Raw genomic sequence first — 27,127 nt, forward strand, 5'->3', positions numbered from 1 at the left:
GGGGTGAAAACATCCCTTCAAAGAGATTTTGAGTTTTCATATTATCGTGAATATCTGCGAAACCGTGAAAGATATTCAAAAAAAGATTAATTCAAAGTTTTATGGTTTTTAATATTGTACAATATGGTGATAAGGAATTTTAGACAAATATTACTTTTTCAAAATTCATCCCCACCATCCTTTTTCGCTATCAAACTATGGGAGCTTTGTTAATGGATAGATCTCAATGCATAATAAATAGATTAGATACTAGTTTATATTCGTATATTCATTTCACTTTGAAGTGATTTATTGGCAGGAACCAGTTCCACTGATTATAACAGGATAAATGCGAAAAGTGTATCAGAAAATATGTTAAAAGTGATGCTGTGTCCGACCTGCATGGAAAAGCAGGAACTGGGAAGAGATAGGGAATAAAACACATTAATAGGTGGTATCAGAAAGCAAGTGTAAGAGCACAAAATATAAGAGAAAAGGAACTAACAGCATGTACTGCCTAGGTTATTTCTGGCAAAAAACGATGTTTGACAAAGCAATTTGGTAAATAATATCTATTCCCTCGCGATGAAAGAAATATTAAATATAATAAAAGCTACCTTTCCTTAAGGGGGAATCCTATTTTTTGCGCTAAAAACACAGCGAAATTTGGATTTTTTTTAAGAAACCATCAATACGATTCATCTGAAATTTGGACCATGTGTTTATGGATCATTGAAGATGTCGCAGTTTTTTTTATTAATATTTAATAATAAAATTGAAGCTACATATGTATAAAGTAAAACGCTGTCTCATTTTTCGTTTTCAGATTACCCGGAAAATAGAATTTTGCGCGGCGTGTTGCTGGATCATGCATAACTCTTTAATAACGAATGTAGAAGTTTATAAAAAATAACTGCAACTTCTTCAAAGACGCATAAAAACATGGTCTAAATTTCAGATGAATCGAATCGCTAGTTTCTTAAAAAAAAATCCAAACTTAGCTGTGATTTTTAACCCAAAAATAGGATTCCCCCAAGTCAAAGTTCCTAATTTTATCAGCCCGATAAGATCACTCAACATTTCTCCAGCATAAGCATTATCACAGTTACCTGAAGAATATATATCAGCTTTGCGAAATAAAGCACAGAAGCAACCCGAATATAGTATCACAGATTACAGACTCTAATGCCACCTGAATCGCGTCGTCCATCAAACACACGACAATCGCCGAGCATAAGCGAAGCTGAAGTGATGCAAGTTCGCATATGAATTTTTACCATTAGCACAGCAATTAACATTTAGTTACACGGAGGAAAGTTGCACGAAATTACGGACGTCGCCGTTTACGGAAGAAGGCTCGCGAAAGAACGTAATTATAGAGGCTAATCGAGCGCAGCGTCGTTTATCAAGATAGCGCGTCTGAAATCTGACGAGGAGCATGTTCAGAGGTATAGGTTTCTCGGGGTGCATAATGACGGATTTATTTTGCACTTTTATTGCCGACTTTGCCCGCAAATAATATCGCATAAGAGGGGAGCCAAATCATTAGGGACCAAGGCAGGCGAGAGACTGGAGAAGGATACTACATTAGATTCAGTAAGAGTCAATGAACAAGACTTCCTGATACTTTGTCTGCTATCCTCGCCCCGCATAATTAATGTTATCGTCACAAACCAGACGCAATCTCGAACAATATCTCATTAGCGACATCAAACGTTTCCTAATTGCATCGCTTCACTACCTTCCTCTATTCCTTTCGCATAAAACTCTCATTAAGCATATCGCGTTAAATCAGCGGAACGTTAAACACGAACTTTCAAAATATTTCTCCTTTTACATTCTCGTAAACATTCACTTCGCTTCAAAACTTGCGTTCTCATTAAGCTAAATTTCAGTTACTTTTAATTCCGTTCCTGATCATTTTTCTAGCTAACCTTTGCGACTGAGTTTCAGCGCAGCATTTCTACTGCTTCTCTGTATTTACGCTAATTGGATTTCATTTTGTTGGATGAATTTCTTTCGTTCTCTTAGCACAATAAACGAGTTCTTAATTAATTTATTTTCACGCTGTCGTCGCCATCGAGAGTCGCGATTAAATTCAAGATATCTGTTCGCTCGAGCTTCTCGCGTAGCTAAACATATTTTTCGCCAGGTACCAGATACGTTCTGGCCCCATAGGTTTTGTGTTCGTAAAATTCAAGCACGATTCAATCGGAATTAAATCTCGTTTAATCGAGCCACTTTCTCGACCCGACGGTCCGTTTCAAACCAGTTTTCAGCGCATAGAAGCCCATTTCAATGGCAGATCATATCCACCGTAAAATCCAATCGTATTAAAATGAGTGCGCAGCAATGACGTGTCGTATATAACGCGTACGCTCGACAGAAAAATAGAAGGGGAAGGTGGTCGTTAATCATCGGGGTGAAAGAGAGTTCTTCGCAAATATCGGAGTTACCACGTCAGAGCGACGATCAATGATTCCCAGAGTCGCCGTTCCATCTCGTAAAAACTGAAAGTTTCTTGAGTCTCGCGCGACAGTGAAAAACCATGAAACGACACACCTGCGACTATCTCCTCGACGAAAATACAGGAAAATCACGGAGAAATTTATCATCGATCTTAAACGTGTACATAATGTTTTTACTTCTAACTCTGTCAGACTTTATTATCGAATATGTGCATTGTTAAAATTTGTAATCGATCGTGATAAGTGGATAATTAATGATATTAATTTTTAGAGCGGCTTTTGTGCCATGAATCTATAAATGAGAATAAACCTTAAATTAAATAAAGGGATTTTATTGTTTCTGAATTTTAATAGTCAGTACAAAAATTTGTTATTATTACTCTGTAATCGATTCAGTATTGGTATCAATTTCACTAACAAGGGAAAATCCCGAACACGAAAGTTAAAAAAATTCTGAAACCTTGTGAATATGTACGGAATTTCCTCCTGATTACAACGCAATTTTTATTTGCTGCCGAAATTCACTCGAAGGGGTGAAATTAACCCTTGCAAATTCGGCTATTTTCCGATTTTGTGCTATAACTCGCGAACTGTAAGAGATAGAGAAAAAGTTTCAAGACAAAAGTTACTTCTTTCTTACTTAGATCTATCATTTGGTGAAGAAATTATTTTACAGTTCACGAGTTATAAAATAATCGGATTTTCAGGGGTCAATTTACACCCCCTTAGAGTGAATTTTGGCAGCAAACAAAATTTGCGTTGTAATCAGCAGAATATTCCCTACATATTCACAAAGTTTCAGAATTTTTTAATTTCCGGGTTCGGGAGGTTGCCTTGTAAGTAATAAAGAATTATATAATAATTGATAAAGAATAAACAAAATATTTGTTTATGATCTATTATTCGGAAAAGGTTTCCTTCTACTAATTTCTTTCGCAGCATTTCTCTGAAATGAAGTTTATCCAAATAGCAGGTCAATTGAACAGAAATGCATTCGTTAATGAATAAGATGACTATCTATATATTATGTATATCCATTTTAATTGTTATGCCTGATATTTGTCTTTCTAAACTTACTCAGACATATTATTTCACAGGGAAATCCAAAAATATGGTGCAACTTTGAATTAAATGCATATTGTGCGATTTTCAAGTATTTCCTTTCTTATCCATTCCATAACAATTTTGCACTATACATAGCACTGTCGTACACAAATTTCATTACAGCATATGCATGAAGTTCGTACTCTATTACTTAAATGAAACACAAATTATTGTTACGAGCGAAGTCACTTATAAGCGTGGACGTAAGATAAATACATTCCTTCACGCGGATAGCGTAACGAGACATTAATTGGGAAAGATTAATTGCGCCAGCTCAGTCAACATAAAACATGAATTAAATTAATGAATGAACTCACCATTGCCTTTGCTCTCCTCGATGTCGAGAATAATATTGGATTGACCCGACTCCACCTCGCACAACCCTATAACAAATTAACAAAAGCCTCGTGTCAGATTAAAATGGTCGATAAATTGTAGTCTAATACCCTCGCTGAGGCATTGCACAGCTTAGTTTTATAATAGCACAACGTTATACAGCGTTCATGTAAAGGTCTTTGTAGAATGTTGTTACCTCATCTTATGTACATACATGCACATGTAAATAGATCTTAACGATCCACGTGATATAGTAGGTCAGTCACCCATACCGAGCTTTCTATCGTAACGAATTGTAATTAACTGTTTTATGCCTTGCTGACATTTGGCAACGCACCGCGAGTAAATAACGTTGATACTTTATGCAATCACTTCAGACAATAGAAATTCCTTATTTCTTTTAGTGAATGGAATAGTTTTAGCTGGCTGTACGCTGAAAATATTAATATATTATTAATTTCATATTATTATTATTATTATTTCCTGTTACAATCTTCGTTGGTGTACGCAAAGTTCAATTGAAATAATTCAACTTCAGGTCATTTCTCAATTTCTAGTTTGCAAACCTATGTGTTTCCAATTTCAAAAAACTTGTACCATTTTTCTTATATACTTTCAATTCCAACATTTCTGGGAGAATGTAAAGGTTTTAGCTGTCCTATACGCTGAAAATATTTTCTATCCATTTTATAAAGTAGTATTAATTTCCTACGTATAGGTACTTCAATTAATTGAAGTAATTCAATTTAATTCCTATTTGCAAATTTTTGGGTTCCCGGTATCGGAAAACTCACTTCTCCCATGTCTCCTGTTTACTTTCTGCTAAAAAATCTTGCAAGTTTCAACAAGTGGAAATCTGTTGGCGAAATATCCCCGAAGCACGAAGTTGCGAATTAAATTATGTGAGCTTCTTAAACTTATTAAACTCTCTTACTCAAACTCACAACTCTTCACGGGCTTTCATGCTAAACTAACTGAATTCTAGAAGTTAACAAATTTTGTCGACGAAATACCATGGCAGCAAGCAGTATAAATATTTTCACAACATTATATTTGATACGTGTTTTATCGGATAACAAATTGTTGCGAAAAATACAGACGCAAAATATAATTTCGCTGTTTTCCTATTTTTTATTCATAAGTGTAGAGTATTAAAATACATATATGCCAGGACTTTTGTAACGCAAATGTACGATCTTCCGAGCGTGTACTACTTTAAAAACGATTAACAAAAAAACTTGACAGAGCTTTTGCCCTCATCTAAACATCGTTAAGAAAAATAATGACGATTGTCACGGTTTTAGCAAATGCTTACTTACGACACACATTTATGCACGCGTGCACACGCGCATAGATGTTAAATTAATATTGAACAGGTGAACTGCCAGAGATTCTAGGGTTTCTGCATTCATTAAGTGTTATTATGATGGTGTCAGAATGTAGATTAATATTACACGCTTTATAGCCAATATTGTGCCGGTATTTTCCAGCTCGAGACCCCACGAAGCATTTACAGCTGATTTTACTATCCAAGGCGGTGAAAGCAATCAGCCGGGGTATAAAATGGTCCATCACAGTCGTATTTCTGGTCCAATAAAGCGGTCGCGTTATTCTTTTCGCGTCACATGCGATTGAAACACTTTAATTCCCCTCTGGATCATAAAACCAGATGCCGGAATCTAAGGAATCGATTAATTGATATTTGTAGCATTTTCGTGTTTTCTTGTCCTGATTACTTAATAAAAAAGGCGTTATTGACTCGATAATTCATTAATCACTGTTGGGAGGCAATATGAACAAATTCGAAATTCCTACATGACAATTTTATTCAAATGATATTTCAGAAATTTTCTGTCATGTGTTTAAATAAGAACAAATTTGTCTGAGAATTATACTCTTTTATAATGCATAGTCGTCTACATATTACCAATAATTAATTGAATGTAGGTAATCGTATTTGTCACATATAAAAATCACGTACCTACAATAATATAGTAATTCGCAATAGTAGGTAAGGTATAACAGCTACGTTTTGCGTTATTTATAGTATTTTTTTTAGTTCAGTTTTATTTTCCAATCAAATTTTTCTAATATTTTTCATACCATTTTTATCGCAAAACATATCGCATACGTGTTCCTTTAAACCTTGACGATTTTGACAATAAAATTCATTAGGTGATTGTAAAAATTTATTTAAAGAATAAAATCCAGTTTTTCTTTTTTTTCACGCAAGTTCTGGAATCACTTCAGTCGTGAATGCATTAATCTCCTTTTTTCTTTTTCTTTGGGGGGTACTAGGGCCCCTCGGGTGCGCCGCTGCACATTATAGTAGGCAGATACATATAAATTTACGCACATCAATTTATATTCACGGCTGCATATTTTAGCGCAGTTAAAACCACAATGCACGTAACCATATTTTGGTATAAAAGAAATTATGGCTAAAGCGGTATTGTGCAGATGTGCATAATAAATCGACTGCCTTCTTCCATTCATGGAATAAATCGTAGTCGTGCCCTTGGTCCCAGACTTTTCGATTCATAAATCTGCTACAAAAGTCCCCTCGAAGATGCTTGAACAGGTGCAAGAAATCTGTCTGGCCGGAAACGTGGCTCATTGTCAGTGATGCAAAACGACTGCTTCGATGAAAAAGATTATGGGATTACCGCGTGCACAGTCGTGCGGGAGACAGTTTACAGTAAGCGCCAGCTGTTGAAAGGATCTGCCAGGTTGCCATTATTTTCTTTTTATTGAAATTTAACGATGCAGCAAATTAATCGAGGTGCACACGTAATTCCGATACAGGAGTGGTAAAGGTTATACGTCGGAAAGATTCGAATGGATTTAAGTGTAATTGATAGTAAAAGTACAGAACACTAAAACACATCAGTTTTATAAATAATAATTAGGAAATCATCATGGACAGAAGAATGAATAAAATTTCAAGCATGAAATAAGATTTTATTTCCGGCATAGTCAGTTTTTACAAAACTTCTGTCAAAAGCTATCAAATTTTTTATTTCGTTATCGAAAACTGAAAAAATTGGTCTTCATAATTTTCAAATTCAATTTAATATAATAAAATTATATTGAAAGGAACATTTAATCGTTTGTCTCTTTATCGTGTTTTCATTAGCGATCATTGCATGTTGTCATTAATTTAGATCTTAATTGCACGTTTCTCATTAATCTGTATAAGCCACTTTATCATCTGACAGATTATTGATATAATATCTATTTGATTGTATATCAATGCATACCCTCGCAGCTATACATATATCCACGACAAATATTACTGCATCTGTTAGCACATTCAATTATGGACAAATTAATACGTAGATAAAATTTTCTGAATTTCACTTGTAATCGTTTAAGTCAATATATTCACATAATGTCAATATTTGACTCTCTAAAAATGTTAAATGGAAGATACAGTAGCGGACAAAAAGTTAGCACTTTTTCAATTCACTCTAACTCTATTACTTTTTATCATCAACTCAAAACAGCAGCATGTGCTCAATACACATATTCTGAAAGATAATTAAAAGCAGTATAAGACACAGTTCAAGTTGAATTTATTTGACTAACAAACAAAACCCCTAAATAAAATTGAACAAGACAACACACTTTTACAGTCGACAGAAAAGTTACCACTTTTGAAAAGGTATAAAAAATCCAATATTTTGTGGCGACATCTTTTGCTTTTGGGACGGCTTAAAAAGTTACCAAAAGTGGTAGCTCCTTTGTCGGCCCCAAAATGTGTTGTCACGTTCAATGCCATATAAAACTTTTGTTTGTTAGTTCAATAAATCAAATTTTAACTGGGTTTTATACAGCTTTTAAATCTTCAACAGAATATATATATATATATATTTAAATATTTAAAAGCTGAAGATTTAAAAGCTGTATAAAACCCAGTTAAAATTCGATTTATTGAACTAACAAACAAAAGTTTTATATATATATATATATATATATCAAACACATTCCATATTGCCAAGTTGATGCTAAAAAATAACAAAATAAAACAAATAAAAAAAGTGGACACATTTTTGTCCGTTACTGTAGGTGCCAATCATCAATAAAAAGCCCATTAATGAAAAGTTTTCTTTCGATCATTATTATTACCTAATACTTTCTATAAAATTAGAAGCTCTCTTTACGCAATGTCTAAATAACAAAAAATCCAACCACTAAGTATATAAATATCCTCGATAATCGAAACTAAAATCTATCCGTTGTTCACCCACATTATATCTAACATAATTTAGAAACTAAGAAGACGTTGAATATACACACACTTAATTTATTCGACGGACTGGTAAATAAAGAACAAAAAGTAACAACTGAAAAAAAACGAGCCAGAAACTAACAATAAGTACTTGCAACGCTTCCAAACTATTAAAACTTTCCCTGGAAACTAGTCACTTCATTCCTAAGTAGAAGCTTCGAATACCGCCCCCTGCGAAACCCTGCGTCTCGAAAATCTTGAGGATCTGATCCGTGAATAATTCTCCTAAGTAAGAGGACTTATTTCAGCGCTACCGCATCCACGGGACTACAATCGCGTGCCGGAGAACAAGTGTACCTTTGGAAACCGTTGAGCACTACCCCTTTCGCGGAGGACACGCGCTGAAGGTAAAACGTGAAGGTGTATCGACGTGCAAAGGAACGGTGACCGGATACCCCTTTATCGTAGCTTCCTTAATAATCCACAGGGATCCAGGGTACCCTCCAGCCTTGCGCCTTACGTGTGTTCTCACCTGACACAGGTGGGTCACGCGAGGTCTCCGGGCGAGGAGAGCACAAAAGGCACGTCGCCATCCAGCGTACGCGTGCCTCTTGCCAGCGATCTTTCTTCAAAAGGTTACAGTCGAACGCTAATGGCCGGGGTGAACGAAGATGCACCGCTCCTCTCGAACGAAACCCATTCCTCCGCGAGACTGCTGCATGACATTTGCCTCCTCTGTACGCTTTACCTACTTCGCGCCAGCCCCGTATCCGGACCAATAATGGGCAATCTTTATTGGAGACAACGAAAGCGTGCTCGGTTCCTCTGAAGCTACGGAATATTCTCTTTGAGCCAGCGATACGCCGCCAGGCGACACGAGCAGCCGTAAGGCTGCCAGTGAACGATGATCTTCTGAATGTAGGAAACAGCCGTATCGCTCCATCGGTGGAGTACTTTAACCTCCAGCGACTTTCGCCTATCCTTCTTGCCGAGCTACGCGAGATCCGATGTTTTCGCTGGAATTACAGTATTTGATTATGCGCATTTACAAGCTGTCGCTTTTCCAATTTTCTTCCGTCAGTTTGTGCTCCCCGTGCTTCGCTGCGGCACGATTGACTGTGATCACGTTGCGGGGGGAAATTTTTTAGGATCGATGACCACAGTAAGGGAAATCTCGGGATAATTATTTTTGTGCTTGATATTTAGGGAGGTCTAAGAATTTAAATGGAGATATTGTAATGAAGTAACATTAGCTGCCCTGAAAATTATGGTTTGTAGCTGTGATTCCCAACCTGTGGGTCGCGAAGTGTCTTCTGGGGGGTTGCCACGATTTTTTTTAATCTAATTAAGTTAGAATTATATTCTGAAATACCTGTTATTAATATGTTTTCTTCATCTTATTAAATTTATCTTATGTTATGTGGAGGGGTTTGGGTTGCAGGTTATGGGGATATAATAAAAGGGGATCGCGACTAAAGAAATGTCGAGAAGCACTGGTTTGTAGGATATTATGTTACTGTACAGTTAATGGGTTTACTATGTTTGCAATTTTTAATGGAATATTCTTAGAAAAGGCATTAACGATACCACAGAATCCCTTATGAGATGTTTTCACTGCTTAGGCTGGGGGCACACGAACGTCGAAATGTCGTCCGTTCCGACGGTGCGTTGCAGAAATACATTGCAGTATATTAGAGCCAGCACACTAAGACTTCCTGTCTCCATGCAATTTCCTGCGCCTCGAGCTTCTTCCGCGAAAGATACGCGGGTTTGGTAGTGGAAGCTGTCTTAGGAACGTACGTCAGTTTCAACGGACCCGGACGGTGCAACGTGCGTTAATTTTTCATCGACGTATTTATGCTAGAACGCTCGTTGGCACACATTCTGCATTCTATGTACATACACTCATGAATGGAGCAGGGCACACGAACGTACCATCAGTCGCCCGTTGAGTCAAAATTGATGTCCGTTGCAGCGGACGACGTTTCAACGCTCGTATGCCCCCAGCCTTAGGAAACAGTAGAATTGCAACATCACTTGTCGAAATTATCGATGTTCAAATTATTCCAATTAAGGAGCAAGAAAGGTGCAGCTCCATCTTTACCAAATTCGAGCAAATTAGAAAAAACTGTTTATAAAATTATTGCTGTGACTTAACATTAAAAAGAGAACACTAATTCATAAGTACGTATTTTCACACAATAGTAGTTATTGAGTTGATAAGTTTTTATATCTATTATTGGCGAATTTTTCAAATCTGAAGCTGCCCAAAATATCGCACAAAACGGGTTCAAAGTTTGCAATAAATCGCTCATTTGTAATCGGATTTGCATCAAACGAGCATCAAACGATGTAGAATTTATGTTGCATATGAGGCATCCTACATTAAAAAAAAAATTATGATCGGATTTGCATCAAACGAGCACCAAACGATGTAGAATTTATGTTACAGAGATCGACAACCTACATTAAAAAAAAAATTTCCTCTATTTATATGATTAGTAACGCCTATTAGAATACGTTATTGCTACTAACTCAATTTCGAAAAAAAATTGTGGGTTAGTCCGTTGTTGCTCTCACTGCCTCATATATTACCCGTCATAACTGAAAAACTGTCAAAAACTGGAGTTGCACCCTCTTCATCCTTGCACCGAATGCTCATGGCGAATGTGGGGTCGATTTGGACCCGTCTTAAATGTCAGCTATTTACGACGCTCGTTATTAATATCAGTTCCTTAAGATAGAAAATAGAAACTATACGTCAAGGCCCAAAACAAAAGCCTCAAAGACTAGTATGAGCGAAATTACGGTATAGTTCACAAGCGTCGTTAAAATGGTCGGGGTGTCCGCCGTGCATAGGTTAACAGACGAGCAAAACGTACACAAGCCTTCGCGTAACAGTCACGTTCCTGAATTCGCGAGATTCCGTGCGAGTGTTCGCACTAGCAATGGGCAACGACGTTCCCGGCTGTAATACACGCTTCGAGAATTCTTTCCAACGAAGAAAGGTGAGCTACCGTCGGGCCCTGGCCATTTCTTGGAAAGCTGCTGCATTAGAAAGTGCATACTGAAGGAGCAGACGTGCCGATCGCGACCCACATTTTTCGCCTGGCCACGCTCGAGCCATGGATCGCGTGCCTTATGAACCGCGAATGGGACCGCAGGTGAGCGTTTTTGGCGACCCTTGCTCCGACGACCTTAACAAGAACTCGACAAACGAAAGTCTAGCGGAAATGTTAGACACCTGGGGAAGACCACTCGTAATCGACGATACAATATACTTCGGTGACGGTTCTCGTATACAGGGTGGCCCACGTGAATATCTTCCTCAGTTGTGATAATACAAAAAATATTAGTAATTTGAATGGTATCAAAAATGGCATTCCTAGCAACGTATTTGCCATCTGACACCTTTCAAATTAAGTATAAAATATGTTTTATATCATCACAACTGAAGAAGATATTTAGGTGGCTTGTTTTAAGTCGGACACCCTGTATAGCGCGGGTTAAAACTGAAGAATTATTCAGAAAAACCGAGCTAACGTGACGTAAACAGGCTTGCAGAAAATGCGCTAATAAAGACAGTACACGAACTTCTGGTCACCGGTTTGGTTCCAAGTTTGCTTATAATTAGTGGACAACGTGTGTAATAGTATATTAATCGATAGATGTTCTGTGGATACTCATTGCCCTCCTAGAATGTGCATTTTAAACTAAACATCGCAGGCCACGTGATAGCTAAAACGCTTCAGACGTAATAAAACGTCATTTTCCACCCTCTTGAAGATCAGTACGCGCCCACAAATTATACTTTGATCTACCATCTTTGCCATCGCTTACCGTCACCGCCAATTTCCTTAAATACTAGAACTACCAAACCAATCAAAATGACTGGTTGTAAATTTGGTAATAAATTTACCATTTTCAAGTATGACGACAGTGTATTTCTATGCAGTATAAATATGTATAATATTATGTACACACTTTTTAACAATATAAAAATTTTAAAAAAATATGAATACAGGTTCATTTTCCTTGCGTAACGTATTTTATAAATAACCAGTCATCTTGACTGGTCTGATAGACACAGGCATACCATAATTGTCGGTAGTTCTAGTGTTAAATTATTATTAACACGCAATTATTATTGTACAGGAAACAATCTAGCTTTCTTCTTGAAACGAGAAGAGACACGACACTCCTATGCTGTTCCAAGTCACTTGTGAAGAGTAAAAGAGGGATTTCTAATAAGATTAACTTCCCCTCCCGCAGAGTCCAACAAAGGTGCATGCCGGTGAGACCATGACCTTTCCCCACACCGAAATTGAACCTTGACTCGCAAACCGAATGCAATAATGACTAATTCCCTTTGAGCGCAGCTCCTGATTGGCATTTATTGGTTAGACCCTTCAGTGTCTGGAAACTTAACAGCGGCCGTCCAACAGATAGGTGCACTGCCGTCGACTAAGGCCATTGTTTGCGGCGAGCGGTATAGAGGAAACGACGCACGGTGGCGATTCATAATCTTCGTGATTTATCGAAAGGATTCCCCCGTAAGGTACGTGGCGTTACTTTTACGACTGTATTGATTTTATATGCGGTGCACAGCGTCGTCGGCGTCGGTGTTTAGGAAGGCTGGCTGCGCCGCGAGATCAGCTGGTGTCGGTGCAAACGGCGATGAACGACTATGTGCAGCCAGGTACAAAGTACGCGCGACAGACCGGCGTATAGATGGCTTCTTAAGGCGGATAAAACGTACACTCCGTCGCAATAATTCCAGCCGGATGGATAGGAAATACAGCCGGGCTCGGGTACGTAGAGCGAGACAAGGGTTTCAGTTGCCAGTGCCCTATAGTGATGCCACAATTCAGCGGAACTGGTTCGATCCCAACTCGAGCGCTTCGGTTTCGACGGAGGAACTCGTGAGCAAAGTTTGAACCTGGTGGAATGCGGGTAACGATCCTTCGTTCTGTTTACGGCGCAACGGTGAATTCAAGGGGAGACGTATACCTTGCACTCGGGTGGCTTCCGAACTTAGTGTCTCAGCCTATTAACTATGTACCTCTGCTGCGGCTTACAACGAGTCACAAAATTATTACCATAATCAGAGTGTTTAGGTTGAACTCCTTATTTGGCTTCGTCAATATAATATGTACTTGTAATATCTGTTCATCTTATTTGATCTCTTTCTGTTGTTTTCTTTGGTATTTATTATTTTAATCATAAAGGGTTGTTATCCCGCAATAAATAAAAAAAATATGTAAGTCTGTATAACTGTCTGATTCTTCTCTTGAGGCAAGTCTCAAGAGGAGGTCTTATGTCTCGTGCTAGCAGGGTGGAGAGAAGGAGAGAGATAGACCTGTCTCGAGGTAACTCTCATCGCGTAGGGGCCGCTATTTTACAGGCTCCGATATTTATCTTTTGTTAAATTCTAATAGTTTTTTTTACAGGCAGTTCTACTAACATGTGCGCCATTTCCGCTACACCGATTACTTTTGCACTTCAAATCAGGGATTTTTATGAAATTTAAATACGATGTGGTCCAGGTGAAACGAGGGTTTAAGTCATCCTTTTCTTGGTCTCGCATTTGTTCCAATAATACAGGCCCTCAAAGTTTGCAATTTTTACTTAAGCCTGGAATCCACCTAGAACCATCCACCTGCCATGTTACGTTTTAAAAAAACTAGCTTCGATACATTCCTATGGATCTATTTCCACCGAAGGCTAAGTTAAAGCATAGCATAGCACAACTTAGCTCAGCTTCCAGCTGGATTCCCGGCTTTATACTCACAAAACTAGAGGCTGCGGATGAATTATCTCCGAAGCTATCAATCGCACGGACTTCGTTCTTTTTTCATTGTAAATAAAGAAGGATTAGACTTTCTAAACGATGTTTCCTTAATCAGCCAGTTTCCTCGGGTAGCTATCCCTTACCCGAATGTTCCGCGGATCCCTCGCAAGCAAGAGGCATAAATCAAGTGCACCGTGTAAGATTACACATTATAACGGTACGTGATGAGCGTACAGTTTCTATATCATTCGAAACTCAAGAACCCTCGAAGAACCCATTAACCATGCAGCATCGACGCGCCGCTATTAAAGTCACGTCCCAGGCGCTGAAAAGCAATTCGTATTCATTCTAAATTACCCCATAATATTCGGTCGGAACTGAAGCGTACATTGATTTAATCACAGAAGCGTAAGATGATGGGATCCGTGTACGTTATTTGCCACGGCATCGGTGGCAATCACGGTTAAGCAAAGCGCAGGTGGTCGCGGCTGGATGGTAACGCGTGTCAATCACGAATTCGAATCGGTGCGATTGCGTTAGGGAAAATTCATGTAATTTCTACTAGTCGCGTTGCGGCAACTGGTGATCGTACCACGGGGGGGGGACATTAAACGCGATCGTATGTTGATCCCTCTGGGCGCGTTTGATCGTTATTTGCGTTTGGAGTTTCGACAATTTATCGGTGATTGCACGGGGAGACATACGAATACGGAAACCGGCGGCGATGGTGTGCGGTGCCGCAACTATTTCCAACGGTAGCGAACCAGACGCCAAGAGGGACTAAACGTGGCCTGGCCCCGCCACGTTTTCAACCTCGATTCCCACGATATCCAGCTTGACCATTTAGAGAGAGTTATGCGCCCGGCTGCAGCAGTTGTCGGCACACGGCCAGATCTCCCTCTCCCTTCGTCCGATTACCATACCGTATGCGTTGTCTTCGTTCATACGAAACGGCACTCTCGCCACCTCCGACAATGAGTCCCATTTCAGCGTCTATCTTCGGCCGCCTAAACGCTGCCTTCCGTGTCTAGCCCCGCGGAACAGCGGGGATTTATATTTACAGCTAATAATAGCCGCTGCAATTACTACTTGGCTGGGTGTCTGCTTAGCCACCGATACCATCGCCGCGGTCTTTCAAAATGCTCGCGAAATTGTGCTTTTGCTAGCTCCTGTCGCCATAGCGGGTGCAATAGTTTGCACAATTTTTAACCCTTAACTGGTATCCTGGGGTCGCTCGTGACCCCAAGCACCCAAAGTTCGATGTACAATTTTCAGTTGCCTAAGTTGGTAAACTGAATTTCTAATTAATTTTATAATAATACTTTAACTTTCTACGCTTCTATTATTTTATACATTACCTAAGATGAAAATATTCATAGTGGTTGCTCTAGTGTCGACTTTACAAATTTCTGTGTCCTTTTTATTTTGGATCTGTCACGACCCCAGTATACCAGTCACGTTTGCCAAAAACAGTATACCAGTTAAGGGTTAAGATGTGTATGAAACGTGCATGGAGAAATGTTGCTTTTGCCCTGAACAAGTAGCAGACTGGTGTTTGTAAATATTTTTCCTTCAGTAAATGGTTAAGGCTTCTCTGAGATCTTCAAATTCATTTAAGTGTTTTTTTTTTATTAATCTAGGGATATCGAGACTATTCAAGGGCTGTTTGAGGTACCATTTTTATTCACATTTTATTTGAAGCCTGTGATTTTATTTAGGATAGCGTTGGTGTGTTAAAAGGAATTTCAAAAATGCAGTATTTTATTCTATTCTTCTGTTGATGAGAATAAAGTTTTTTTCACGCGACACTTTGCTGTGGTTCGCGATTGGTAATTTAAATGAAATTTAAGATTTCTTTAATCAGTACTGTGTAAAGTGAGCCACAGAAGTGTCACGCGTGGGAATGCGTTTGCTTTAAACTGTGCTTAGCTCAACTAACACAAGTGACTCTTTGTTATTCATATTTCTTAAACTTGCATCTTATATAATATCGACTAATATGAATTTAGGTTTACAATTCTGTAGCATTCTCCGATTATCCAGTCGGTGGTAATGAATCGTTGCATCTAAATCCATTCCGCGTCAAACATGTTGAAGTTCTTAAAAAAAAAAGACTATATAATGCAGCTTGTAGACTAGTGAGTTTCAACACTGTAATAATTAATCGTTACTCACGATAGTGTTGAATAATTTATGAATTTTTACGCCAGTATCTACGTAATTGATTTAATATGAAACACCGCGTATTTCTTAACTAATTAGTAGAGCACTCATCTGTAAGAATCCTACCTTTCCTGACGTTTTAATTAAATAACAACAAACATATTACTATTAACTGCATAGACAATCTACTGTTCGACCTACTTCTACTGCATATTTGAATGCATTCAATTATTATTCATAGCATCACATGCCTAACATCTTAAAAGACTTCACACGTACATTAACGAAATTGTTGAAAATTCCAACCAACACCTGAAATTGTTGAAAGCATCAGCTGTACGATGAAACGCCTACAGGTTTGCATTCGAGTGGGAGGTGATCATTTTGAACACTCGGTGTAAAGATGAACAGATATAAATTGCCTGAACGGAAACGTGGCTATGATTTGAAGGTGCAGCGAAATTGGTTACGTATATGTTTACATGAACCCTTCTTTTGTTACCTTTCAATGTTAAATTCATCCTTAAGGTGATTTTAGTTTATAAAAATAAATCCTGCATATCGTTTGCATATCCCTTCTACCATACGAAATTAACTTGTACGTATAGTGTTTCCAAGAGTGTAAAATTACGAACGAGGTTGTTATGTACTGCCACCATGCTGAAGCACACAGAATGTGCTGCAGAAGTGATATCTTCACATATGCCGTTAGATGTAGAGATCTGAGCGCAGTCGACGATGAACTGCCGTTAACATCTCCTAACGTAATTGGCAATCAGCTACGATAGATTTATGCATATGAAAGGCCCGGCGGTTCTTCCAACGTTTATGTTCAAGGAATATCCCTATTTTTTCTTATATTTATTTATCCCCTTTTCCTAATCTTCCATAATGATTATACAGAATTTAACCATACCGTAGGAAAAAATAGTTTCTCAGAGCGCCGTTATTAAACAAATGAATTCAATCTTGAGTGTCAGAACCTCTTCTTGGTAGATGGTAAAACATGTGACATTTTTCAATGCGTGTTGATCGATCCTCCAACGTAGATGGTCAGAGAAAAATTGTGGAGTTACTTCAGTGTTCTAAAAATATTTGCACTGTTTCGGAGTCGAATTTGAAACGCTGATTTACTTAAATAAGTGTTTTCCACGGAGATAAAATTGAAAGGTTCTTGGAAAGATATCTCACTAATAAGAATTTTTTAATCACCTTTCACAATTTTTCAAAAATCACGAATTTATGCTCCTACAATAACGCAGGTTCCTATTTCTACGTTCGACGTTTACGTAAAACGTTTCTTACATTTCCCAATTTCAAATAAAATTGAGGTCGTTAATGCGAACTCTTTAAAAAAATTCATTAATACGAAAGGAAAACGAATTTCGAAGTCGCTTAACGTTTTTAACGCAGTGTATCTATTTATCATAATATAAACATTTTCTTTCGACTTTCAAAGCTCAGATTCAGTTGTGAATAAAAGGACAAACAGGTACAAAAACAATAGTAACGCGATATATCAGAAATAAAAAATTTCAGTTATCTTAGAAAAAAAGAGGAAAAAATATTCATAACATTGCTTACCAGCTTTCGAAGCAACCCCGTGTAGATATAAAGACACGCACAGCGAGCACCAGACCCACGTGACAGTTGTCCTCATCTGGAAAAAAGACGTAGATGCTTGCAAATCTTCGACGTTAAACAGTATCACCGAAAGCGATGAACAATTAACAGCCACGTTCCGAATTACTCGGTACAGCGGTTTATTTGATCGCTAAATTGCTCGTTTAGAATTACATCAACTCCCAAACGGGCAATTACATGTTAAATTAACTATAATAAAGCGGAAATAGTTTTGACGCGGATACGAGGACAGCGCGATACCACGGAGCTACTGTGGGGCATGTGGCGTAAAGAACCTTCGTTAAAAATATTCATAATTACTCGCGGCTGGCTAGACACACACACCAAGTTTATAGCGTAATCATCATATTCATAAGTTATGCGCTAATGATCATTACTCAAGTCGATCGAAAAGCTGCCTGGTGCTGCCAACAGCTAGGTTCACTGAATCCACTTGCCAGCGTTGCAAGTGTATTTCACAGCAAAATCTCTTGCTCGGTTTAAGAGAACCGAAGAGTACGAACGAGGACACGCTTCTGCCAGTCTGAACGAATGTGGCTCTGCGGTGGAAGGCACATCGAAGCTAGGGTCGACCGAGGTGAATCGGATCACTTTGTGTTTGATGGTAAAAAATAATAGTTCCACATTAAAAGACTAGTTTTGTATTATATATTTGTAACTAGTACCCCTTTTGCTCGAACATTGATAATAAAAAATAAAACCAAACTTAAAAACCTTTCTTCTACAAACAAAAAACCAAAAAGTGAGAAAGATCCCAGAAATCTCTGGAAGAAATTAAATTTTCGTAACAGAAGCTTTAGAATCATCTTAAATAAATCTAATTTAATGGCAGTGAAGTCAAGTGACACTACTTAGCACATAGATCGCAAGAATATTGTTATTTTTTACCGCCTCTATCAGCACAATTCTCGTCGCATCACTCTTCAGGAACAATCTTCTGAAGGTGGACGCATAACTTTTTGACCGCAGTAAATACACTGCCACGTTCTTAAGATGATTAATTTATTTATTGTCATTTCTTTAAATTTATTTTTTATCACAGCTTCCTTTATTTTTTCTGGTTTATTAATTTGTATACCATCAATGGCAATGTTTTGATTTATGTTATGTTCTTCTAATATGGCTTCACCTGTTTCTTTAAATTTAGTTAGTGAGGTTATATTAATAATTAGGCTTATTATATGAATAAAGTTTATTTTTTTGGGGCTGGTTTTATATTCATTTTTTAGATTTGTTTATTCGTTGTACATATATAGATATATTTGTCATGGAAATTCTAATTTGTGACTTAAGATAAGTAGAGGGATTGTAGTCAATTATTTTGTTTTGCTTATTCATTGAATTCCTTTGAATTTAGTTATATTTTATTATTTAAATAGTTTAATTAAAAATTTTGATTTGTTTTTTTTTGTACGTGAGAACCATCTGTATATAAACAATTATCATATTTCGAATTCATATTTTGATCCGATTCGCCTCGGTATATCCTACAAGATGTCGACAGAGTTCCAGCGAATTCCAAACGTAAAAAGAAAATACACGTGAAAGCAATATTTACAACACCCACTGTATTTCATTGGAACAGAAAAGAAGACGCTGGAATTTGAAAGGAAGAAGGAAGAGTGTTGAGCGTCCGTTGCCATTGCAACCTCGCCCGCAAATTATTCCTGTTCGCTTGGGGTCCCGTAACGAGGCCCGCCGCGCCGTTTCAAAAGGTGCCAGTGTTTTCGCGGGGCCCGGCGAATATAGATTCCCCGCGTAGCAGGTATAGCGCGCGGCCATGAATACTTAACGAGGTATAACGCGAAGCACATCCTCTCTCACGTTTCTGCAGAGGATTTCATAAGGAGCAGGATCAATAGCGAGCCAGCCGCTTAGGCTACGTGGGGTCTATGCTAATGCCGCATCGATGCACGGTATGTAATAAGGCAGTGTATCAACGGGGGAATAAAAAGTGCTGGTCGAAGGGAAACAATGTTATCGGGCCCGTGTGATCTTCGCCCGCATACATTCGGTCCCGAGGCGTCTCTCACCTGGACGCGCGCGGTTCTCATCAGCGCGCGCAGGGCACAATGCCTCGTCGAAAGGATATTGATAATGGCCAACACTTTGCAGGCTGTCTAACTTTTTCTTTCGCTAGCCACAGCTGATCGGGCTGGCCTGTGGGACGCGTGTACGCCGTGGCACGTGTTAGACACTAGCGTGGCTCTATCAACTTGTTACGTCAGGATAATCGATACCGGGGGAAATTAATACACTTACCAGTCGATTAGCCCAGATAATGGCGTAACGTGGTCAAACGGCTGGAAGATATCTGATTTGCCCGTGGCGCACGTGGAGAGGAAAATAATTTGTGGTGTTGTCAAGTGGGCTATAATTAGTATCCCTGCTGGGTGTTAAAACTTCGAGGTTGCGCAGTTGAGGACAAAACGCTGTTGTAGGTGGAGGATTGAATTAAATTCCACTGGAGAATTGCTGGATGATTTGCAGAGGGGTACAGTTGATCAGAAAGGATTAATTTCGTAATAACAATCGATATTTTAGGTACACCACCCCTCAAAAGTATTTGATCATTCGAACCTCGTTATGCAGAAATCTACCAACCCTCAAAATGACAAATAAATTGGTTACACAGTACGGATCCCCATAATTTTGTGATCTTTATTTTGCAAAAAATTACCAACCCACAGAACAACTCTTGCATTATAAAAATATTGAAACTACCAAGCCATAGTTTCATTTTAGGCTTAAACACCAAAACTACAGAGAATTAGAAATAGTGTTAATTATGCTACTCACTATTAAGTAACCCATTAAAAAAGATTGTATAACAATAACAAGAAATAAAATATACCCGTTAGAAATAAAGCTGTTGTTCTTTAACAATTAAAATCTTCGAACTAAATTTACTGAGTTTGTAGATTGCAGTAAGTTGTATGCGTGCCTAAAATTTCATCAAAAACGGGTAACGTTGCTCCGAGCTACAAACATTTAAAGATCGGAGAATAAGGTCGAGAATCGCGAAAATTCACGAAATCAGCGATTCTCCACCTTATTCTGCGATCTTTAAATGAATGTAGCTCGGAGCAACGTTGACCGATTTTGATGAAATTTTAGGCACGTATACAACTTACTGCAATCTACAAACGGGTTTTTTGAATTTTCATTACAAGCTCACAAAACAAAGTTTAAAAATCGACCTTTACTATTCTTTTCGCTATTCCAACCAAATACATTTTTTTTTCAAAACGACGAAACGCGTCAGTTAGCAAACTAATCCTTCTAGCTTCTCAAATAAAACTCAAGTCGTTTGGACCAATTCTAAAAAAGTTATGCGATTTTAAAAAGTGTCCGAATATTAATGCGAGCCACTGTATATATACGCCTTTCGCAGGCAAAGGGTTAAAACTGAAAAGTAAACGTCAAGTCAACTAACCCCACAGTCGACGTTTGTTGACTTATTCGTCTCACTATTCTAAATATAATAAAAACTACGACCTAGGCTCAATTAAAACAATTTTAAAAATTAAGCCTTTATACCTAATGAAATTTGTAAACTTTTGGTGTGCAACAATTCAACAAAATACGAATGGCCTATTTAAAAAAATTAGAAATGTTAAAAATTAGTCAACTAGACAATATAATTTGAATTTCGACCGTAAGAATTGTTCTAATTATAAGAGATCAATTAAGTAATTAAATAAAAGCTATTGTGCAATTTTGAGAATTACCAAATTCCAACGTTTCAGTCAGTGATTGTGACCATTTTCAAGGAAAGTTAGACAGCGGAAGAATACTGCGTATGCTTTTATACAATGGTCGCGTTTGCTAGAAGCGTGCGACGTGCGAGTCGGTTGAACGGTGACTGAGGTAAACAGTAGACACAAGGCACGAGCAACTAGAGGGTAAACCAGAGTGCGGCCAAAACGATGCCAAGAGCGGTAAACGTTAAAGATTTTGAAATAAATTGAAATCACGAAACTCCAAACCTCACAACGATACTGCCATAACACCACCAATTATTGCTTATGTGGTAAAAATCCATCGCTCATAGGAGTCCAAAGATATAATTACATAACGTTGACAGTAATATGTAATAATGGTCAAACCATAGAGAACAAAATATAGAAAGGAAAATTCTAATAGAAAGACTACATCATAAGGCAATACTCCTTCGATAAGGTTGCGTAATAGTCCTGTATTTAGGTGTTTCATACCTGAAATTTACGCTCGGTTGTTTAATCACATGTAGCGTTTCTAATAGAACTCTCTGATTCAGATTGGCTTCTCTATCAACACCTTCGACGTTGTCAAAATCAAATCTATGGTCGAACTCAAGTGAGTGTTTCGTTAAGGGGAGGTTCTGGTCTAAATGTCGATTTTTCTTTTATTTCATTTTTCGAATGTTCAACCTTTTAGGAAAACGGGTTTGAAAGGATTTGTTGAAATTCGTAAAATTCCCGAAGTTATAGGCATTTGAGTCGCGGCAAATACATGGGTCACAACCGGCTACTCGGCGCTCACGTAAAACTTCAAATGCGTTTTTCTCGAAACAGTGTTCTCAAAACGGTGGGACCTGTATCTTCAAAAGTTATTATCCGATTCGACTGAAACTTGTTTTATTTTGAAGATTATTCTTTTGGCTAGGGGGGGTTAAAAAAAATTACAAAAAGTTGAAAATTTATAATTTTTAAAGGCGTTGAAAGGACGAAAAATACAGGGAAAAGTGATTTCACACGTGAAGTGTCGTTATTTTCTAAAAAAATGTAATTTTTGTAATTTTTTTAGTCCCGCCCCCCTAGAAAAAAGAATAATCTTCAAAATAAAAAAGGTTTCAGTCGAATCGGATAATAACTTTTAGAGATACAGGTCCCACCGATTTGGATCAATTTTTTGACGCCTTAACTTTAACGACTCCCCAGGGCTGTTTGCACTGATTAATTATAAAACAAAAAAATATATTTCTATAACATAAGACATCCTTAATACAATGCAACAAGTCCCATTAAATTATATATAGTAGTTTTCCTTTAATTAATTCCTAAATATCACCTATTTTTTGGGGCTCTAGACCAGAACCTCCCCTTAAAGCAGTGTGTTGGAGGGTGGATAAAAGGATATTTCTTTAGTGCTCATAAATCCTTCTTTCCCAAAGCCTACAAATTTGCCCAATGTAAACCTGGTTACAACCCATGCACGGGATTGAGTAGACGATGTTAGAATTTGTAGACAAGGGTATTTTATCTTTGACTGAAGGAAACAAATGTTTAGGATAAAGTGGCAGTTTACAGATGGTGTGTATTCCTACTTTTCTAAACGTTCTTTTTACATCATTTGAGATGTTATTACTAAAAGGTATGACCACCGTGTTTCTCCAACTAACTGGTCCAATTGTTTTTCTCCTCTTTACGTTTCACATTACATTAGTCAACTAAACCCGTCTCCCCTACTCATTACCCGATCAAAAAATATGACCGCTTACTACCGTTGTAGCTGTTCAAGCAAAAACACGAGCACCGAGTATTACGATACGAAATAGTATCCTTTTGGAAGAGTGAGTTACAATTGAATGGGGGCTGCCTTACAAAGGCGCGTTCCTCCCTCCACCCTCTGCCCGCCCACTATTGTAAGACGTGGTAATTGACGTAACGAGCAGCAGTAGGTTGAACGAGTACGGCAAGTAAAAGCATGAATATGTTTCGACCATATATGCACTCGTTCTACGCATCGGCGCTTCCACTAAACCGCCCCCGATAATTCGACCGCTCCACCTTTGTTTTCGCGAGCTTCCCGCAATGGTGAATACCTAGTTAACCAGATACCCTCCGCATTTTCTACCCAGCTGTACAGCCAATAGTTTGCCTGAAAATGGAAACTCCTAGTGCGCGCCGTAATTCCCAAGAATTACATCATTAAAATCGCTCGGGACGCCAGGGATGGATTGATGAACGAGACAGGCTATGATTTAGTAGCGCGTAAACGCAACTGCGAGCTCGTTATTAACGTGACGAGAATACGCGTACGAGCGGGGTACAAGAATTTCGTGGAGCGTGATAGAAAGTTACGAGGGTATATACACAAGCGTCCCGATGGAAGAGCTGGCATTCTTCGTTTTCAGCGTTAGACCTCGGCATTTCCGTGTTCCACTTGCTCGTGGCAATGAACTGTATGAACCCAATGTTTGCCCCGACGACTTATTGCCCCGCCACAGCCTGGGATCCTCGATGAGTTAGCGATGCGACCTCTTACTTGAAAATTTAACACCCGTCGGCGTCCGTTCGTTTTTAAAATGTAATTATCGCCGGGCAACTGTCTGTAACGTTTCTCAATTGCCTGAGAAAGGAGTAACTAAAATAATATTTGCAAGGAGTGTCGAATCGAGGGGTTAGTGATACTACGAGCGAATATTATGTAAATAGGAGTGACAGTTACGTAACTATGGATATTGAGAATATATGTTTCCGCGAAGACTTGAATGGGATGTCATTTATAGCTTAAAAGTTTTCATTTGAGAATGAGAGGCTTATTCAAATTGCGCTTTATCCGCGGCGCAAATAGAAATATCCCGGTGTAGGGTAGGTACTAGAAGAAAATTGCGTATTGAACCGTATCGCGGGCTCGCGCAGAATGCAATAAAGGGGTTTGAAGATGATAAGAGGGTAAATAGATGGCAAGTCACGTAGCATTCAGGAGAAAGTTCTTATCGGGGGATATAAAACTTTCTGCCCTCTTTATACATCCTGTATTAGCGTTCGTTCCTCTCGCCAGTATTGGGATTCGGATAATGATATCACTCGTCCACTATTAAAAAATTAAATATTCGCAAAGATGATTTTGTTTCTTGATGTTTACAGGATTTAACCCTAGGGTGGACAAAATTTTAGTAAAATAAACGTGAAAGTATACTTTAAGTGGATGAAATTCTTCTTTCAGTCGGAAATGGTAGAATTTTAACAGAATAACTCTTTAACCAGAAGATAAAGTAAAAGTATAATGAGAAAAATATTCTGAAGCAAATAAATATGTATTTCTTTTTAATTTGCGACTTTGTCTTTACTTAAGAAGTCTGAAATATAATAAAATAATTTTTTTAAACAAATCAACATACATTTTTTCAATTTTCGTTCTATTTTTGGGTTTTGCTTCTATTTCATAGGCTAAAATAATCAGCTAGAGTGAGAATGAGTGCTAAAAATTCAGCAAGAAGTAAAATATTTGACATCAATTAGAGCCCACTCTAGGGTTAGGAGTGTCATTACAGATATTTTAAAATATAGTGGTATAAATCATTTTTCTGCCGAAGACATGATATTTTCAAATACTTCTAAATCAATTTCTGAGGAGCATTATAAAAGTTCGGTTCGCACAATAATATGTAAATGTGAATTCAATGTTTCGTTACTTTTACACAAACAACATAAAACATATTTGTACAGACTAAATAAATCCACTGACAGTAAATAGAATTTGCAACTAAAGGTCAATAAAGACTTTTACTTTTACAATAAATTGCAAAATAATCGTTACGATTCCTCAATAAAAACATAGAACATAATCGCGAAATAGGATTATTTATTCACTTCTTTACTGCACTTCTTTCTTGCCTGGGGAATTTCGATAAACCTCAGGCATGTTTCGTTTGCATGTACGTAGGTATATCCATTCACAGTCTCGAGTTCTATCCTGTCTCGTTCATTCAACCGTTTTAGCGCTATCAGTTTCATCGGATCCTCCCTATTAAAGACTATATAAGTGTGTGAAGCAAGTTTCGCGGCCACTTCCGCGCGTAGGCGATGAGTTATAACCATCCTGCACGGCCGCCGTGGAAACGCAGCTATTCAGTCTGTCATTCAATGGACATTGAAAAATTTGACGGAAATTTAGTTCATGATCAAGGTTCGTCGACGTAAGACCCTTCAAAGATGCAAATCCCAAGCAGCTTTCTATTTCGAAAGATTCTAATGAAAAAGTGTATCAAATGAACTATCAAATACTTCAAACTTACCATTCGGATATAAATTTAAGCTTTAGTTAAATTATGTAGTAAGCTTTAGTTTAATTATGTAGTAATAAATAACTAATCTAAGGTGGATACTAGGATTAGATTTTAACCCTCGGTTGTCACACTGGGTCAAATTGGCCCTGCAATTTTTTAAGCAAGAAACTTTTTGTCGGAACTCTTATTACTTCAATTTTTTTTTTAAGCATGATGACACTTAAATGTCAACTTTCGGCGATGGGCATATATTCTACAATGTTCAAACTTTATCTCAGATTTTTTAAGACTTAATTTAACCGCTTTTCTTTTACCAGAGATCGTAATAGTATTGTATGGCAAAACTATAGCATAATGGCGGAGAATACAGAGTAAGTTGGAGAAAATAGTGGTTTCCTTTTGTTCTTTTTGTGAATCGGAGTTTAAAATAAAAGTTCCTTTTGCTCAAGTTGTAATTTAATTCAAATTTTGTAATTTCCTTTCGAGTATGAAGTATATTTTGAACGTCCAATGGGACGAGACATAAGTTATCAACTTTCGCGTCTAAAATTTATCACCTGTTCTTACATAGCATTTTCATTATTCTAAGTGTCTTCATTTGAAACTGATTACTTCTCAGAATTCTAATTATACTCCTTTGCCCGCCCATCAGAGATATATAAATTGAGAATTAGAAGAAATTGCACCCTACCTGCGCCGAAGAGTATCATCTCCAAAATTCCTTTCCCTTTTAGACGAACAAAATGTTATAATAAGAATCATTAAACTAAGTGTTTCACATGCTCTATCAATGTCAAATCTGATCGTTGGCATGACTCGCCAAGCTCACGTCTAGCGAGTAATTCCGCAGGCTCCTTTGCGCATACTGATTGCGACAGGGAAGTGCAACGTTGTGGGTACGCACGCATTCTGCAAGGCTCGTGACGGAGAAGACAAACAACCTAACAGATCGAATCCTTTCGGAAGAAAAACAGGATTAATCCGCCTCGCTGAAGGAATAATGCGGCTTTCCATCGCGCGTATTCGTTTCCCTTTTGCGAGTCGTTTCGTTCCACTAAAACGGTCACCAAATTAGCCTGTCTGCAGGATCGTAAATTTTCCAATAAGTTGGACATCGGCATCGACGCGAATAAACGCGCGGTACACGCTTTCTAATTGGCCGTTTGAGCAGGCATTAATTTATCGGCTGACAAATTAACATTACGTTTAATCCGTTAAATGGGAAAACCGAGTGAGCGTTAAGCGGATAATTTGACAGCCGAAGATCGATAAATGTGTTTCGCGTTTATGCTTGTAGAAGTGCCCGAGTTACGGTGCCAAATTTCTTTTTTTTTTTACTGGCAAAAGACACGAGAGTCGCGTTGCACAAACGCGGCGCAGCCGCTTCCATCCACAACACGTTTCCACAACGGCTG

General features: G+C 38.1%; 1 protein-coding gene across 1 annotated transcript in view; it reads right to left on the reverse strand.

Moving 5' to 3' along the window:
* Cad99c (cadherin 99C) overlaps positions 1-27,127 on the reverse strand; it is a 226,191-nt gene that overhangs the window by 65,649 nt on the left and 133,415 nt on the right. The window contains exons 2-3 of the mRNA XM_076822501.1: positions 17,657-17,732; positions 3,869-3,934 (exon numbers count right to left, since the gene is read on the reverse strand). Of these exons, the coding sequence (XP_076678616.1) occupies positions 3,869-3,934; positions 17,657-17,732 (142 nt within the window). The remainder of the gene's footprint in view (positions 1-3,868; positions 3,935-17,656; positions 17,733-27,127) is intronic.

The sequence above is a fragment of the Andrena cerasifolii genome, chromosome 10, assembly GCF_050908995.1.
Source record: "Andrena cerasifolii isolate SP2316 chromosome 10, iyAndCera1_principal, whole genome shotgun sequence".
Lineage (NCBI taxonomy): Eukaryota > Metazoa > Arthropoda > Insecta > Hymenoptera > Andrenidae > Andrena > Andrena cerasifolii.